This window comes from Haemorhous mexicanus, chromosome Z, assembly GCF_027477595.1.
Source record: "Haemorhous mexicanus isolate bHaeMex1 chromosome Z, bHaeMex1.pri, whole genome shotgun sequence".
Taxonomy (NCBI): Eukaryota; Metazoa; Chordata; class Aves; order Passeriformes; family Fringillidae; genus Haemorhous; species Haemorhous mexicanus.
In genome coordinates, this window is record NC_082381.1 from 78,043,838 (window position 1) to 78,063,634 (window position 19,797).

The window sequence follows — 19,797 nt, forward strand, 5'->3', positions numbered from 1 at the left end:
CTTTGATTTTCGACTTCCAGAGATGATGGTTCTTTAAGAATAAATAGCATTAAGATCTGAAAGCTTCTGTTGGCACAACTATTGAGTTTTCTTAATTTGCATATAAATTCCTCAGTCTTAGAATTTAATTGCTATTCAATTGTGTGAAGCTGTAAAGAATTTACCTTTTCCTTTCTACATGACAGTTCTGTCATCATGCTCTCTTTTTTTTTTCTCCACAAGTCTCCCTGTATTCCAGTAGTTTTTACTTGTCTGTGTATATCATCATTTGTATATTTTCCTTTGATAGACTCCTGCAGAGAAAAGGGTCTTTCCAAGATGCTATTGATAGAAGGAATGCACAGAACTTCTGTGTCTGATAACCCAATGAGCCAAAATTTCAGAGCTTGTCATCCCAGGTGCTTTTCTTGCTAGTTTGTTAGACATAAGTGTGCAAGGAACTGAAATTGTGGGGAGTGCTAAACTGCCTTTTTTTACAGAGCATGCAAACCTCTGAGGAATTAATGTTTGTATTGATTGGACGTGTCCCTCTTTCCTTTGGAAATACTATGCTTTGCAACAATGTGCAGCTGTCCAAAATCAAAACCACTAAAAATACAAACTCTGTTGACCTGAGGAACAGTCAGACAGAGAACTCAAGAGAGGATTACCTTGAGGACAGGTAGAGGTCTGTAAATTTCTTTTTACCCCTTTCTGGAATTCAAATGGCACTTGCTACTTTGCAGAGACTAAAAGATGTGATTTGGGGTAAACTGGTGTAGCTTTGCTGCAGTGTGTATCGTTCTGTCAAACCTGGGAAGACCAGGTCCGAGAGAGAATCAAAGGAAAAAGGCCATGTGGAATGGAGAAACGTGGCACCAGAGAGGTCCAAGTGAACTATCCGATGAAGTGCATGGAAGTTGCAGATTATGCCCAGACTTAGCCCAAACTGATGCTTTCTGGGGTAAGGCACCATCACAAAACCATCATTTCTGAGGTCACCAGAGCCTCTCACCAAATGTCAGCACTGTAAAAGCTGAACCCTAGACTCAGCTGTGTGAAGAAAAACAGATCTGACTCTGTGAGTCTGAAAATGTTTGCACCAAGAGACTTTCTACCCAATTAAAGAAGACTGGCAACTCTGTGAGGAGATTCTAGGCTGCAGCAAGTACTCTGCACTGTTCATGACTATCCCAGGAATTCATCTGGAAACAACATTGCAACACAGGAATAAGGAGAAGGTATTCTACCATTCTTCCATGTCTCTGCAAAAAGTTGAGAACTAGGGAAAGGAACTATCATACAACTAGAAAGCAATTCCTATCAGTGAGGCCAGCTCTTATATACTTGCAATGATTATCTTTTGAGACATCTTCCACATCATGTACAATAGCATCATTTTATATTTTGTTGCATTCATTTCTCAAGATCTGAACTTGATGATATAGAATGTATTCAGAAACACCTATAAGTAAAGAAAAAAATTATGCACTACCAGGAATGTCTGGATGAAAAGAATTCTAGCACATGCAGGAAATGTTTTTTTACTCCCTGACATATAACTCAAATCCCAGATACTGCTGGTCCTCAGTTGTATATACAGTCTCAAGAAATTATTAGAGATTTTTGTTCTCAGTGTTTCTGTTTTCTCCTTCTTATTCTCCACCAGTGAGAGCTGTGACATGTGGCTAGAATGCTACAGTGAACAATCTGGGAAGCCTTCCTCCTCATCCAGACAATCCAACATGTTACTGGAATCCAGACCCAAAGCTAGAGTCCTGTAAGTCTTGTAGCCCACAGCAGCTCTCCTCATTTTCCATTGCTCAGAATTCAGGTGGAATTTCCACCAATGCTTTCAGTACCTCTGCCTCCAGTGATGACAATAATGATGGATCTACCTTATAGAAGTTTATAATCCAGATACATGTTTGAAAGACAGTATGTAGTAGATCCAACAATTAGCTTTGAGAATTAAATGGAAATTATATGTTATAGGTCAACAACTGTCTTTTATCAAAAAGCAAAAAAAAAAGTGAAAACAAGGCTAGAGGAACTAATGTTAGTATCACAGAACCATGTTTTTGAAAGTGATAATGTTCTGCAAGTTCTACAATGATCTGTGTACTGATGCAATTCTTCAGAAAGTACTTTGTGTCTTATCACCTTTCACAGTGCTGATGAAAAAATTGTATGTGTTACTTCTCCTGGCGTGCAAGTATTTCCAATAACATTCCTGGTGTTCCCAAAATTCAGCCTTGGGAATTTTCTTCCTTGGATTCTTCCAGTTTTCACAAGCAGGTACAGCAAAGACAGACTGGCAAGGAAGAAAATATGATGGAATTGTGCTGTATTAGAATGTAGGAAATGAGGATGTGGGTCACAGTGTCCAAGGCAGAGTTAAGGAGACGAAAGGAGTAGGAAAGTGAAAGCTGATAAAGCCTGAAGGAAGCCTGCATGTAGGTAACTATGCCCACATTTTCTGGCCGTTTGTTGTTATATTTTGAAATTGTGATAATGGCTCTTACACTGTTGCTATTTGTAAATTTCCCAGAAGTGGAATAATTAAGAGCTACCAATTCCGTTGCGCATGGCAGCTTGCTTTGGCTGTTTTATTTTGAAGTCCAATTTCATGCCAATGGAGTGACTTAATGTCTGGTTAAGGTGAGATGATTCTTAAATCCTGGAATTGTGTTTCCTTTGTTTTGAACTGGTTCTTGAAGAGTTGCATGTGTCATAAAGCTGAAACTGTATGCAGTCATCAATGCCTCAGAGTAATCTTATCAAGTGAGACATACTTTCAATCTGTTAAGAAATTCTAAGGAGTGCAAAACCAACGTAAAACTATGGTCTATAAAATAGTCCAGTGGTTGTCCAACCCATTTGTCCTCACATTTATCTGACAACAGGCTCTTACTGAGAGACTAAGAGGAAAAGAAAAAGATAAATAACCCTTGTTTGCCCTCCCTGCGACAAGGGAGCAGTGGGATCTACGGCCTTCCTAAATTGCTAGTTGGCCAAATTTATTAGCCAGTGATGACTGTATCTGCAAACTCTCTTTTAATTTAATTTAATTTCAAACTATTTAATTAAATTAATTTAATTTTAATTTGAAACTATTAACATAATTGAACTGAATTGTGTCATGTGAAAAAGTACTTCCTTTTCTTTAGTATAAATGCATGCTCTTGTTATTTCTTAGGAGACCCTATTTTTCATTTATTGTGAAATATAGTTAGGAGATATAGTAACAAATAGCCACTGCATTATAGCTTCTGCAAGGAGTTAATGATTTCTGTGAACTTTTACAGCAACTTCTGTGTCTGTATTTTTTCAAACCAAAAAAGTGAAGTCTGTTCAATTCCTCCTTGTCTTTCACTGGAACTTCATTCCAGCCCAGTCACCCTCTCTGGACTGCTCACAGTGAGTCTGAGAACTCTTCCTGTACTAATGTCCATTTGAGAACTCGTGATTAGGTGTAGCACGTTTTCCTTTCCCAGGTGTATTACTTTGCACTTGCCACCATTCTAGCTCACCTGTCAGGTTATCACAAACTCATTCACTATTGAAGACATCATTCTTTACAGTTTCAGTATTCAATATCCTGAACAAAATACTTGCTCAGTGTCCTAATTCTCAAAATGCTGAGGGTTGGTTTTGCATTTTGGATGTTTTGCTGTACAACCTTTCCATTTGTGCAAACTAATGTAACTGACTTTACAGCTGATTTTTAATATTTTTGAGGTTTTTTTGTTTTGGTCTGCTGTTTTTCTGTAACCAACAGAAAACAATTTGTATTAAACTCAAAAAAATGTTTTGAGTTTTCCCTAATACATTTTCAGTCCTTCTGCCCTTGACTGAAATGTAAAGAAAGAGACACTGTGGTCTTACAATGGTCCACCAGGGCTCAGGCAAGATGCTTTAATTTTTATGTGTTCTTTCAAACTGTTTTTGCTTTGTCAGCAAGCAAAGTATTGATGTTATGCATTTGAACTACGATATAAAAGCAAAACTAAGTCTTTGTGGGTGGGAGGTTGTCCCTATTGTTAATTCAGCTGGAATCTCATGCAGAATGCAAACTAAATAAAAGTATAACAACCTGTTATTCAATACTTTGGGCAGCAACTAAAGTTATATTTTGCAATGAAGTTTAAATCAGCCTTCAATTGAGGACCACTAGTTAAATTGAATTATTTTAGAGGAGCTTTTAAGTTTTACTATCTTCACTTATTGTAGACTTTGTTCTTGATCACCCCTGCTGTTTCTGCTGCTCTCACAGACTAAGACTTCAAAAACCATGCTGCTCTGTACTTTCTGCTTTTGAATGCTCTATGTCCTGCTTAGGTTTTCTCTTTTATAGTATATTCATATTTTATCTTATACAGACTAATTTTATGCAGGAATTTAATCTCAGCTGTTATTGCATTTAAAATCTGACCAGTAATTCACTTAGAATTGTTCTCATAGGCTCTTGTGAAGATATTCCGTATTTGCATATTCCACATTGCCAAATTGTTTCAGAAATTGCTCAGAAATAATGACTTATAATTTAATATTATGAACCTTTCTGGAGTCCTTGCTTTTAGAATTTGCATAAATTAAGGTGTATCACAGTTTTTGAGGAAGATGTTCCACCCAAAGGTATATTTATTGTACAAATTCTTACAACATTTCATTATGATTTTCTAACTTCCATGCCTTGCAAAATGCTAGGTATAGTTTATTTCCTAACCAATTGCCAGCACGCTCAGAATCTGAGCATAATTTCTTTAGTGTTTTTACATGAAAGTTGATGTTTCTAGGTGCTGAGTACTTCCTAAGCTACCTTTTTTCCTTCTGATTTTTTTAATGTAGCTCTCTGCTATTTAAACTCAGGTTTTTAACTTCAAAAATATTTTTTCAAATATTTTAGATTATGTGACATAATTGTGAAAAGTATATTGCTCACATTGCCTTAACACTGTTGAGTGTAACACTTTAGGAAGGTTCAAATCCTGTCATCTAAGAGTATCTATATAAATAATGGTTATTAAAGACTATATGCCAGACTTGATACACACTTGTTTTATACAGAAACACAGCTACTGAAGAGAAAGTCTTTAAAATAGTTTTATTACAGATGAGCACTTGTATATTTTTAGCTGCTGTTGGCCTGAATCTACCATAAAGATTATATTCTGAGATGAAGCTGTTTCTGAACTTGGATCAATATTTGTAATGTTTCTTCAATTGATTTTTTAACCTGACAGGATATTCTGTTTACAAGATGACTGGATCTCTACTAACTTTGTAATTTTTATTCCCACACTTTAAGACAGTCTCTATTTTGGATACACACAAATCAAACCACGACTTTTCCTTTATTTATTTCTTTAAGTATGTGAATGTTCAAATTAAATAACTGTGTCATTCAGTTATGTAAATTTCATATGCAAATAATCATATGAATGCATGAACTCATTTGTGCATGAAATGTATAAGTGCCTAAAATTAAAGCTGCCATTTAATTAAGTTTTTACAATATTGATGTGCTTATAAAGCTTTAGGTGGCAGAGAAAGAGGAAAGAGTTGCCTAGAAAGAAGGTAAGTTAATTTTAAGTTATTATTTTATGCATTAAAAAAAAGCCATAAATGAAAAAATAATACACCCCTAGGATGTACATGGATTTGTTACTCACATAGGCTTCATGCTACAGGACATGTCTACAGAATTCCTCTGTAGAGAGATCCCAATACAAATACAGAGGCAGTCCAAATTCACTGACAATCCAAGAAGTGCTTTACTCAGAGAGAATTTGTTAATTCTTTTCTCAGTCAGCTGAGATGAATGTAAAACTTTTTATTGATTTGATGGGTATTAATTATTCTGGCTTCTTAAATTCTTTCTATAGACCACACAAAATTTAGAATTTTTGAAAAATCAGAAAATGTGCCAAATTTTGGAATTTGAAAAATGGATTCATTGCTGTGGTGGCTAGCTAAACTGACCAAACACTGCTTAACTGCTTCTTGATTTTTGTGTGTGAACTATACGAACTGAATCAGGAATTCTGTATTTCTTAAGATTTTTTTAAACACAGAAGAGTAAGACTGACTTTTATTAATGTTTTTACCTTCCAGCTTAACTGTGAGTACTAAGATGTTTCAGAGGTATTGGTTATGTGTCTGTTCTGCCAGAATGAATTAAAGGGAATTACTGCTAGGTCTCTCCTCCTTTTTTTCCCCTAACTGGCTCCACAGGTCTGTTCTGCCTGAATGAGAGACTTTCCATCTGTTGAAATTACCATAAATATTGTAGCTGATATGAGACAGCACCTGGGGCCTTGTAGTAGGTGACAGACTTTTTTCCACAGTACACTTGTCAGCCAGCAGACAGGAGAACACAGGAGTCACTTAGAGGCTTCAAGCAGTATGGGTCCTGCTTCAACAAACCTAGACACATGCTGCTTTCACAGACTCTTTTTTGAAGAGATGATGCATAGGTCCCTCCCTCTTGTGTGCTCTGATGTGAAAGGTTGAGATGAGCAAATTAAAAATTCTGGCCCTTTAAACTTACTGCTAATTACTTATTATGATAATAAAGGAGGTTGCTATTGTCAAAAAAATGTAATGATTAATAGATGGTAGGGGTTTGATATGATAGCATTTGCATCTCGTTACTCTTCAAGGATCATTTACTTTCTCATTCCTGCATTAAAAAGGCAAATATAAAATCTAATTTCTCAAGTTTAATAACATTAGACTATTTTCTAGAATTATGTCTTTACAGAAGGTAGTGTACATCTGCTGTCTGCATGTGGGAGGCTGAGTTGCTGTGTCACAATCCCCTGTCATACAACCTAATTTACGTCCATCATTGTGACTAAAATAGCTATATGGATCTGTTGAGCTATCCTACATGCCTTTACTAAAATTTCCATCACATACAGTCATCTTTTCTGCCTAATAGCTATAAAAAATCCTAAGAACATTTCACCTGCAGTCCATCTGAAGGGTAAAAGTAAGCAGAGACGCAGAAGGAAGACATGATTTGCCTAAGGTTATACAAAATGTCACAGCACTGACTTTCCATATTTTACATCCACAAGAAGCATTTGGAAAAAACTGGCTTTTCTGCAGTAGAATATGCTCATGTCCAGATGCTGCATTTTTCCTGACTTAGGTAAGGGAGTGACTTGGAGACTACATCAAGTTCAGTTGATCGAACAGTACCCTTGCTTGTTGTAGGCAATTTTAAGCAACTGCAGCTACAACTTGCCTATTAGCTGTGAACCCTGAAAGTGCTTTGTTTTATTACTTAAGTAATTTTGTGTGTCTTAGTTTAATCACATTGTGAGGATAGACCATATTCCTTACTAGACGTTTTTAACAGGCACCATCCATTCCATTTCTTTGATAGCTAAACAGAAAAGCATGGTGTGTCCTTCTGAGGCTGCTTAAGAAGATTCCAGCCATGGAAATCCCAGCTTTCTTCTCTTTGTCAACACTTTCTATAGCTTGTGTAGCAGTAACTACTATGAACATTTTCATAACGTTTCGGGAAAAATCATTGTGTCTCTGAGTCTGCCCCAAATAAAATCACTTGTGTCTTCTGCAGTACTCAGTGTTGACTGTTATTGAAACGCTACAGAGGCAGGAAGTTTCTGTTTCTTCCAGAATCCACTAATGATAGCTACCTTATTTGAGTTAGAAAGTAAAAAAAATTAAACTAAGATATTATACAAGCTGCATATTAAAATGCTCTTCTTCTTTGAAGTAATTTTTCCACGCTCATTCTTTTAAACTGTTTTTCCACATAGTCTTCTTTTTTCTGGCAGGGGATCCATGGTCTGTGTTTGTACAGAACCTTGCACACAAAATCCTGGTAAGTGGTTAAGACTTATTTGCACCATATTAGTGTTACCCCCAAAATCAGTTTGGGCAGTATTGTCTAGTGCATAGTGTGTTGTACTGGTGCTCACGAGTCGGGTCTTTGCTTGATTCTGTAATTGCTGTATAATCCTTGGTGAGCCAGCAGACCTCAGTTTTACTGTTTCTGTACTCCTCCTTCCCCATCTTGATGTAGGTTAGTAAACAAACTGTACACCTACTGCTTCTGCCATGTGCAGCAAAAATTAGTGTAAGGTCTAGAATGGGATTCTTATGCTTTGCTAGGATTTATCAGACAAAGATATTTGAAATAATTGCACAGAATTTAATACCAGTTTACTTGCATTTTACAGGTTGTCCCTGTAAAAGTAAATTCCAAGCTCTTAAAATTTTGTGGAAGGAGAAGCAGTCTATTAAACTGAACTATGACTAGAACTGTGCAAAATATTTGCAAATAACTCTTACCTTAAATTTCTCTAGCTTTAATATTTCTCCCTAATATTATGTTAAAACTATGCTCTTCATAAAGACTGGTTGTGAATCATTTTCATGGAAGGGATTTCAGGAAATAAATGTTTTTGTTAAGAAAAGATACCTCATTCTGACTTCATAATATTCAGTGAATAACTGAAACATGCAGAAAAAAATTGTTGGCCAGTTTTAAGGACTGGACTTTTAATTTCATTATCATCTTGCTATAACAGCTCAAAAAATGTTAATGCATAAAGATCTTATTGCTGGTGCAATTTTCTCTGGTTTTGGCTATTTCATGATGAGTTGAATTGCTATCATATTCATATATATTTGTTTTATATACCTTTTAGGGACAATGTATATTTTAAAATAGTTCTGTAAAGCAATTTTCATGTCATATGCTTCAAGCTGTAATGAAATGAGAAAATGTAAAATATTTTTTCTCTTATAACTGCCGCAAACTCAAAACAAAAACAGAGGAAAATTGTCAGCTTTCTGTTTGTATAGGAACTCATATTTAAATTTGTATGTAAGACTTGGCCATAATACAATCCAAACTGGACTTTATTTATTTGGTTATTTACATTTCCTCTCATATACCATGTTATAATTTTGCCTTTGACTTTATATGAGATCCCCATTGGGAATGCTGATGTAGGAGATTTTAAAGACTGTAGACAATAAAGCCCAACATAGAGTATGGAGCTGAATTTGCGTCTAGACCACAAAAATAAATAATATCGACATGCATATAATCATATTTTCCTATAAACATGAAAAGATGGTGAATGGTATGCAATTAACCTCCATTTTCTCCCAGGCAGATGTTACTACATGCCTGGTAAAACACACATCAGAAGATAGAATCTCATGGAGAAAGCTGCATGCCTGCTTGAACCACAGGCAATGCTGGTAAGTCATAAGGCAAATGTGACTAAAAGCCTCTGAATGTGATCCTGCACTGCTTCTTTCATGAAATACACAAACCAGGGTTAAAGAAATGTGACTGGATTGACTTTGTCTTGCATAGTTTATTTTCCTGAGGTCTGTGAATAACCATCAGAACTGTTTACCTGAATAGCAGAAGTCTTTAGTTTCTCAATTTAACCTTTATTTCTATAACAGTGCATTCACTATTAGTTGGATTTTATTGTTCTAACTTCTTTGACAATCACAAAGTTGGCAAGGGAATGTAACCACCCCCAGCCTATTCCTAATATCACAGAGACCATAGTTTTTGGTTTTGCCACGGTTACATCCATCACACTTGTGTAAATACAAAAGGAAACACAGGATATAATTTCTAGGAGACACTGTTGCTCCTGCAAACAGCAAATTATTTATTCAAATAATTGACAACTGGAAGAAACAAGTATGTTATCAGGATGAAGACCTGGAGGAGTCACTTTGAGATTAGTTAAGAGGCATTCACTTTGTTTACCAAACAAAATACAGGAAATAAGAGATTTGCCTTCAATATTCTGAGTGGTCTGAAGACTAACTTGAGAAGTATAAGACTTTAATCCGCTGAGTTATCCTCTAACATGTAAAAAAGTATTTAGGTATGCATAAAATTACACAGTAGTATACCTGCAAAAGTTATATTTAATTATTATTTTGATATTCACTAATGCCTGTATGTTCATTTCTGTATGAGAGTTCTGCAGCAAATATGTAAAAACATCCTTCTTACAAAAACAAATTGCATGCTAAATGAGGTATTGTTCTGTGTTGAAAAGAGCTTTTTTCCACAATTTTTAAAATTATTTGGAATAGTAATTTATTCCCATGAGAAAAGGCATAGTCCTGCTGTATTGAAGGATTCTTAAAAAGAAATTAAATCTACCACTTGTGAATTGCATCGAGTTTTCTCTGATTGCTCCCTACCCAGCTAAAGAAGTTTAAAATATTGTTATTCATCTTGAAAATTACTGTCTCTACTTCAAAGGGATCTCTAAGTATAATCCACTTAATATTAATATCCACTTAATATTACAAGACACATGGATGATAGTAGGGAAAATCTCACAGATAGAGAAGATTTCTCTTTGCCAAATGCTTTTCTATAATACTGAAAATGATTGTTATGAAAAAAAGGATAAAGGGCTTTAAAGGGAAAGAAAAGCACATAAAAAGAAGGGTATTGTTTGAATCCAGAGAATGAAGATTTGAAGATTCTTTTCAGAATAGGATTACTTGGAAACTCATTTTTCTGATATTTCACAAAATCTCTACTGAGAGCTGGTGGCACCGCAAATGAGATTGTTTCATTAAAAGTCCAGCTCCTTGTGATGCTTGTGACTCTCTAAGATTAATTTGGCGATCTGTACCTGAGTGAAGTTTTCTACTTAGATTATTGAATATCATTCAAATCCCTGCGTAGGATGGTCTACTGAGTTTCAGAATTACCTTGGGTTCTCTCAGAGAACCAGCATGAATGCAGAGTCATAAGGAATTGAGAACTGATCAGATACATTTTCCTGAAACAATTCATCCTGCAAAACTGAGCAGCGGTGCCAGCTGACACTGAAAATGGATAAATATCTCTCCTTTTCTACTTGTAATGGTTCTTCTATCAGTGTCCTGCTACCCACGGAATTTTGCAGGTGAAAGGGACAAGAAGATAGGACAAGGTATGACATGTAACAATACCATATGGTGGTTGGGAATAAAACCTACCCTTATTTCTCCTACAAAACTAATACTCCTTAGTTTCAGTGTTCATTTTACTTTCAGTATCCATATAATGTGTGTGCATAGAAACAAACTTCACTTTTTTTTTCTTGAAATATGAGAAGGCAAATGATTTTGTAATTGTGACTACCCTAGTCTTCTGCTGTTGGATTAACAGCTTATACTTGTACACACTTCCTTTGATTTCTGTGAACATGTTAGTCTCTGCTCGTTTGCATTTTTAAGAGATATTTATATTAACATATTTGACAATCAATTAAATAGAGAATAACTTACTATCATTATCTGGATTTTCTGTCAATCAAGGCAGTGTATTTGTGTTATAGATACTAGGACTGCACAGTGGGTGATCTTAATTAAGTTCTCCAAGCTGATTTGTTGATAGACTAAAATCCATACCTTCTTTCCTTCAGATAATTGAACGAATAAATACATCACACGTACATCCTAAACATTCATAACAAATCTGAGAGGTCTTCCACAAAACTTGAGTGGAATGCCAAGGCATACATACATCACCAATAAGAAATTAAATATTATATCACTAGTTAGAGGAACAACTTGGTAAAGAGCATTCAAAGCTTGTTAGAGCTTCTGACCAGAAGACAACAAAACAGAACCGATGGAATTAAATTTCTTCCAAACTTTCCATTCAATCCCATCTATCCCTCATGGACATGGACACATTGGAGCGTGTCCAGAGGAAGTCATGAAAACGATCAGAGGACTGAAATACCTCTCTTGTGAGGACAGGCTGAGAGCACTGGGGCTGTTCAGCCTGGAGAAGAAAAGATTCCAGGGACACCTTAGGACACCTTCCTGTACCTGAAGGGCCTATAAGAGGGCTTGGAGTGATAGGAGAGGAGATGGTTTAAACTGAAAGAAGTTAGGCTTAGATTAGGTATCAGAAATAAAATCTTTTCTATAAGTGTGATGGAGCACAGGCACAGGTTGCCCAGAGAACTTGTGGATGACTCATCCCTGGTAGTGTCAGAGGACAGGTTGGATGGGGCTCTGAGCAATCTGCTCCAGTGGGAGGTGTCCCTGCCCATGACAGGAGGATTGGAACCAGATTTTTAAGGTCCCTTCCAACCTAAACAATTCTATTATAGGATTCCATTTTTTCCAATCTATTGCTGGAAAACTGGGAGGCAGACAGCTGTTTTGCATATCTGTAGTCACAGGCATGTGTTAATGCCTACAATCAACAGTTTCAACTTTCTTGGGTTTTGACACTGTGTTTTTGAGATATGTTATCTTTGATAATAATAGGACACTGTGGAGGAAATATCTGTTCAGAAAGTAAAAGAAGAGAGTGGAGTGCAGAGTCAGCTTCACAGTAGCTGCATGTGGTAGCTTGTACTGTTAGTCTGTCTATGAATTTGGAAAACCATCTTTCATTTTCTCTGTATATTAATTCAAACCTCTTATTACATTGTCTCTAAATCAGCAATAGCAATGCTACATCTTTCTGCAGGTTATGACACTTCTAGGACATAGAATGTTCACTTTTTAGATTTTGGGGTGTGCACCTTTATAAAATTATTCAAAAGAGGGTGTGTGGGGGTGTGTTTTGTTTTGTTTTTTCTTTGTTTACCTGTGACTAAACTGGATACAATTAGTGGCAGGACCAGCATCTGCAGCATTCTCATGAGTAGCTCTCCTGGGAACGAAAAGTACTTCACTTCCCGATAGCTCATCTTATATGGTCGAAGAGAAAATCCCAGGATTACACCTGAAGGGAAGGAAAAGAGATATCATTACTCAGTGTTTTAAAGAAGCAGTAGCATCTGAACTTGAACATCTATAAAACATCTAAAAAATACATCTCTACTGGACATATTTTATTGTAACCTGTGGTTTTTACTACACTGATTTCCTTTCTCTGGTATCATCTTCTACTATGAGTAGCCCTCCTGAAAATGTTAAGTTATTGCCATTTAGGAATTGTGTTCCCAGTTTAGTGCTCCCAGTGAAACACTCCAAACCACACCCCTGCTTGCTCAGTCCCCTGCTCCCTCCCACTGTGGTGGGATAGAGAGAAGAACTGGAGGCACAGCATGTAGACACCATGTATCAAGGCAAAAGCAGTTTACTGAAGACAGCAATGAAATAAGAAAAAGAACAGTAATAATTTTAATAATGAAGTGTAGAGGAGGTGAATGATTCACAGACAAGTGCTCGCCATGCAGAAATTCCCAACATGCTCCAAGAACAAGAAGGGGCCCCATCCCGTGATCCCAGAAATGACATCTGGTTTTATAGAATAACTTCTGGGTCCTGGCCAAGCCCCCTCCTGGCTACTGCAAAACTTAACCCTCTCCTGGCCAGAATCAGCACAGTTATTTACAAGGATTTTTGTGCTGCTGTTTTTTAAAATCTAGATTACTCTCAAAGGTATATTTTGAGTTCTAATGAAAAGAAACAATCCTTGCTACTGCAGCCAAGTGTGTTGAATTCTGAGAATGTGAGTGTAATCCTACATGCAATGCATATACATACTAGCTTCCAGTCTTCAGAAGTCTTGTCCATGCCTGTTTACTCTGTGGGGCCTGATCCTACAGATGTGCTTCAGATTGAAGGAGATAACCAGGACAGGCGTATTTGAGAATCCCCTTGTGGTTTAGTCTTTTCACAGTCAAAAAGAAGCAGGAGGTAAGCATCTTTACACATGCCTACCTTCTGGAATACTGACACTTGCAAAGAAGCAGATAATCAGGATTGAAAGGCCTTACTGGATGATTAAGTGGTGGGTTTCAGTGCCTGAGGGACAGGAGCAAGGGAATGAATGGCTGGATCCATTTATCTTGCTGGTAACAGATAAATGATGCTTGAGATACCTTTACAAATGGAAGACATAGGTGGGCTCATCTGTGGAAACCTAAACTTCTTAGCTACACCTTTGAAGATTTTGTCCTGCATTTGCCACCAACTGCTTTCTTTGCATATTTATTTAGTTATTTGGTTAGCTGACATGACCAGTTGCAATTTGCAATTGTTAAATGGCTTGGTGCCTATCTGATGTAGGCTCTCTACCCAGCCAAATAACACATGGCTTTATCTGGAACACATTAACCATACACATGGTGAAACTCAACTATCTCTCCTTTCCATGTTCTTCACCACTGTCTACTACTGGCATTTGGGTAAACTGAGTGTAGAAAGCTGGATCAGACAATTGATCCTGCTGCAAACCACAGTGGGTTTGCAGCAAAAGAATTTATTTTACTGGGTTAATTTTCAGCCAGGTCAATTCCCTGATGCAATTATTTTGTAAGGCTCCACAGGGGTTGGTGCCTTCCCTGGTAGAAGAGTGGGATTGCTCCTTTTGAAAGATAGGCAGACTCAGGTTTCATAAAATGCTTTATGAAACTGCTTCTCTGTGATGTTATAGAGCAGAGCATTCCAGCTCCACTCCAGATCATGTTAGAACTTGAGTACATCCTGAAAATGCTGTAACATTGAAGAATTTGGACAACTGCTAGTTCCAATTCTTAATCTTTGTGGCTTTGTTTTTATTTAAAGACTGATTTTTGATTGGTGCTTCCATAGAGCAGATACTATCTTCATGCCAAATTTTGCTAGCTAAAATATGCTGTCATTACTCCTACACCAGATTATTGACATCTGCTGGAGAAAGGAAACATCTGTAACTCTCAATTTAGTGACCTCGGTTTGATTATGATTTAGGGACTTCAGCAGGTTGGTTAAGCTAGAGGAGTCCAGAAATGTCTTGTGTAGAGCAGAAAATAGAACTGGGTTCTAGAGAATAGTGTTACAGGATGGAGAGAAAAGTAACTAGAGTGCAAATGACACCAAGCATGGAATTCATGTTATGGAAAAGAGTGGCAGGTCTAGAAAGCATTTGTTTAGTCTCATTCATGTTCTGTGGTCTCAGGTAGCTAAAGCACATTTTGCATAAATTTTGATTTTTTGGGTAAAATGACATAATAAAATGCATAGAAGAAGGGCCTGTGAATAATTCTTGCTTAAAAGACCTGCCTGAGAGTTTCCCTTCTTTTCAAAAAAGTTTTAAATTCCACTGCTGAGTTACTAATTTTCTTTTTTTTATGAGAAACACATTTCTCAGATATAAAGAATCCATCTGGACTTTTGTTTCTGCACTTAATGAGCACTACATTTTGACAACTGGGTAACAAGCAAACAGAGCTAGACTGGTTTCTTACTTAGGCCACAGTTCTGCAATTAGTTCCACATGAATTAATCCCTGCACTAGTACAAAGCCTCACTGAGTTTGGTAAGGGTTTCTGAGGCTGCTATAAGAACTAGTCCTTATGCTGTGCTATAAGGGCTTGATTATCTGTTCCACTACCATCCAAGCAGTACAAAGTGGCCTAAGATGGCTGTTTGAATGAATTGTATTGACAGTGAGAGTGAGTTTCTAAAGTTCCACCTAAACCTGTTGAGCCAAAAATTATTGGCTGTTTTTTGTCCTAACGTGCTCTGTGCATAATTACAGGGTTTCCCAGCACTGCAGTTTAAAGAAAGAATTTCTGCTATGGGAAAAGAAATGTGCCCTGGTAGTGTATTATGCTGAAATGGGTCAACACAAACAGCTACTAATTCTTCAGCCTTAATCTTAGCACTGTTATTGATCTGTATGCAGTCCTCCCAAGACATGAGAACCTTTCTCTGACTCAGTTTCCCTGCCTGAAATATAGATACAGTAATAGTTGTTTCACAGATATTTCTGAAAATTAATTGTGTTTACACAGAACAAGAAGAAATTTAGACAAATTATTTCCTCATAGTAGGGTTTGATAATGAATGTAGGACAGCATGAGTTTACCAATCCCTCTTGATTTTAGACTAAATTAAGATTGAACTTTATTTTCTATTCCAAGTTTGATTAACTGACTAGTGGGTATAATATCCCATCTGAAAAAGTTTAATTAACAAAATTCTTGAAACAGAAAACTTAAATTTGGCAAAGTATTCTTCTTCTTTGAATTAGCTTCTTAGAGCCAACATTCACAGGCTTGAAATGGTGAGATAGCAGCATGCAATGATGATGCAAAAATAGGCACAATGGCAAAGCACCAAAATAAAGTCCTGAACCAAGACCTGGTAGGAGGTACTAAACCTTTGGAAGGGATGCAGTATTCCAACAACCATCCACTACTTTGTGGGTGGCAGAAGTTTTAGTGCTTAGTACCCTTCACGACCAAGGCTGGGAAGATTACATTCAGGAACTGGCCTTTCTCAGTAAAAGTTTCAAGTTTCAGGTTAATTCTAAAAATTGTAATGAGACAAAGCCTTGTGTGAAACAAGTTCCCACAACCTGTTGTGCAGGTTTCTGTGTACCCTTTGTAACAGAAAAGATCAACTAATCAACACTATCAGAGCCTGACTTCTCAAATGGTTAATTGTGTACCATTTCTGCACTGCAGCAAAGAGTAGATTTATCAACAGAATTTGGGCTTTTTCTGGGCAAAAATCAGTAGTGCCTGTTTAATTTAACAAGATGAATTCTATACATGTGTTTAGTGTATAACAGAACCATATTGGTAAATAATTTTAGTTTGCAGTTTATAATGAAAAAGCAAATTAGCTTAGAGTTATAAAAGGATTTTTGTGGTGTTCTTGTCAGTGATATAGTTACGTTTATGGAAAGAATTTATTTGTAGATAATCCTGATGATAATCAGAACAACCTAACAATTTAAACCATGTTATTGCATTGATTTTATACCAATGTTTTTGTGAATCAAAATTAAATTCAATATGTATGAATACAGTGAAATGAGGATTTAAAACTTGCAAGGAGCAAAAGGTGGAAATAATTCTGAAAGTTGGGATAATGGGATGGAAATGGCAAAATGGTAGTTATGATTTGGAATTCTTTATTCCAAAAATAGGAATATATTGATGAATGGCCTATGGTCTTCACTTCTAGATGCTGGGTACCTAAAAGAAAAAAGTAAAGTCTTCATCTTGGACTTTAAAAACTATGAATTTAGTTGTATTGCTAAAAAAACCTATGCAACCTTCTATAGAAAATGTATAGAAGTAAGTGATGAAGTGTTCAATGAAGTAAGCAATAAAGTCACGGTCTAAGTTATTGAAATTAATTCTTATGAGCTTCTGGTCTCAATCTTATTTCAGAGTCACACAGGAATTAAGGCCATAGTTATCCCAAACTTATATTTTTTTACAATGCCCATGCTGCATTTTCAAGCAAGAAATGCATATTTCTGACAGTATTCAATTTCTGTTTGAGAAGAAGTTGTACTTCTCAATTGACCAAACATCACTGAAACATATTTAAAGAGAAAACTACTATTTTTTATATCAATAATGGTGCAAGAGCTGCTTTGTCTTTATCAGAACTTGCCAGTTCAATCAGAACATACCACTGAGACTTATATACACTTCTGCTTTTTACTGCAATCTCAGAATACTGCTAAATGAGGTCCATATCAATATCCTTTCCCTTAATATATGTGGTGTAGAATTACTTCTTCTTTTCCAGTAGGAAATAGAAAGCTTAAAAAAATACTGGGAAAAAAACCCCTTATGCTGAGTAGAATGCTGTTCTAAACTAACAGCTGTTAATAGTTCAGTTCCAAAAAGCCTTGTAACCAGCAAGGAAATAACATTTTGTTCTATAACAGCAATTGGGCAAGAGCCATGAAGGGAATCAGGCTTCTACCAGTTTAATGGGACATTGTATATTTTTGTTAGCCCCACAGCCATTTCATTCCTACATTCCTGCAGAGCTCTGGAATGACTGCTTTTGTTCTTTGGGTCATTTGTTATTGCTTAATTTACCATTTGGTTCTGACACCTTTTCTTCTAACAGCCAGTTTTAGATAAGTCCACAACTCTATTTACTTGAGGCAAACAGGTAAATTACTTCTCTAGTGATAAGAAATGCTTCAAGTTGCCGGCAAAATCTTTCTTAATTTCTTTCCTTGCTTGCCACAAGAATCACCCAATTCGCTCAGCATGACTTCGATTTTCAAAATTCTTGTTTCAGAGTTTTATATTGAATCCTCACCCCCTAGCACACCTGGTGTACCACACCTGCCCTTTCCTTGCTTTCCTTATGTAGGAAGGAATTTGTGTTCCCTTTGAAACCCTTTTATTGAACATAAATGCCAGGTTATAACTGCGTGATGACACTGCAGCAGAGAGTTTAAGGGCCTGTGCTCCAAGTTGCCATATTTGAATCAATATTAAAGTGAAATATGTGTTGATTTGGATACAAGCAGCTACCTCTCCTCTGCCTGTGACATACTGCGTGAGTAGTCATGGGAGAAATAATGTGGAAGAGTTAGATATCCTAGACATGACTGGGATCCGAAAAAGATCTGGGATCTGCAAAAAGCGACGTGTCAGAGAGAGCAGGTTTATAGAAAAGTAAGAGTCATGGTGATGTCAGAGAGCTATCCACTGTATCAGAAGAGAAGTCAGTGTGTTACCTTTGCTCAGGGGCCACAGAAGCACCATGGAGCTCACAGCTGTGCTGGGGAGGCGCAGTCACAGTCTACAGTCACGGCGCCTCAGGAACACCTACGCCTGAACCTGACCCTGAAGGTTTGCTTTACCTTGTAAGAGAGATTATTTTCCCCAAAAACCCACACCAGGTTGCTAACAGCACTATTCAGTTACAATTTGCAAAGATGCAGAGGCGTTTTATCACAAAAGTGTGTTGCTGGCATTTAGAGCTATATTAACAGAGATACATGGGCACTCAATTCCCAGCTCAGAGACGGTCAAACACTCTGCCTGACATCTTCTGCCCAGCTCTGGAGGAGCCTGAATTTCTGAAAAATCTTTATATCTATAGCTATAAAGCACTTGTGTGTTGCCTTTACTTGCAGACACATGTCTTCCTTGGATTTTGTGGACAGAAAGCATACAAGTGAAAGGGGAGTCTGAAGCTGTAAGAACTGATGTAACTAAGCAATGAGCAAAAGCACCATTTGACCAGATGCTGCCTAAACTGGACACCAAATCTGAGAATAGAACAGCTTCTGAGTGCTGTTAAAAAGGCTTTTTAGAAACTATTGAAATTTGTCCTTTGCTATTTCTTTTCTCTAGTGTTAGACTCATACACTTTTCCCCTTTTGTCTCTAGTTGTTTGGCTCATTTGCCTGTCTTCCCCAATTAGGAGGTAATTTTGTTCCTTTGAGAACATGTCCAAAATTTTTTTTCTCATTTTATCCAGCTTCAACTCCTCTGTTTGCCTTTAACTGTTTTTAAATCTTTTTCATTTGTTTTCCTTGAACTGTTTCTGTGTTTACCTCTTGTTTGTAATTGATTTCTCACCATTTTTTTTTTTAATTCTCTTTTTAAATTTTTATTTCCAGAGAAGAAATTGCAGGGCATTAGTAGCAGATTTGGAATAGAAGAGTTTTCACTGCTGGCACTGAAGCAGACTGTTCTTAATGGAATAGGGACATTATTCATGATTTCATCCTCAGACAAGAGACTTCATTGAAAGACAAACTATGCCTAGTTTATGTACTCTTGTTAGTCTCTGAGCTATATTAAAAAAATACTTTTGATGCAAAAAAATAACAGATAATTCCATGAATAGGAATAATATCTTACTATGCATATATAAAAGCTCAGACATTCACAGTATATATCAGATTATGTTTTATGTAGTATTATTTAGAATTAAGGCACTACTCAATGCTTTACAAAGTTACTATAATAGCTGTTCCTTTCATGCCTGGCTTTACTTTGCTGCTTCATGTTCACGACTAAAGTTAATGTATTTACTCTAATAAAATATAAATCAAAACAGATAAGA

At 36.6% G+C, this 19,797-nt stretch overlaps 1 protein-coding gene across 1 annotated transcript in view; it reads right to left on the reverse strand.

Moving 5' to 3' along the window:
- The window catches only part of SLC1A3 (solute carrier family 1 member 3), a 64,849-nt gene that overhangs the window by 33,178 nt on the left and 11,874 nt on the right, over positions 1-19,797 (reverse strand). The window contains exon 3 of the mRNA XM_059836457.1: positions 12,611-12,748. Coding sequence (XP_059692440.1) covers positions 12,611-12,748 — 138 coding nt within the window. The remainder of the gene's footprint in view (positions 1-12,610; positions 12,749-19,797) is intronic.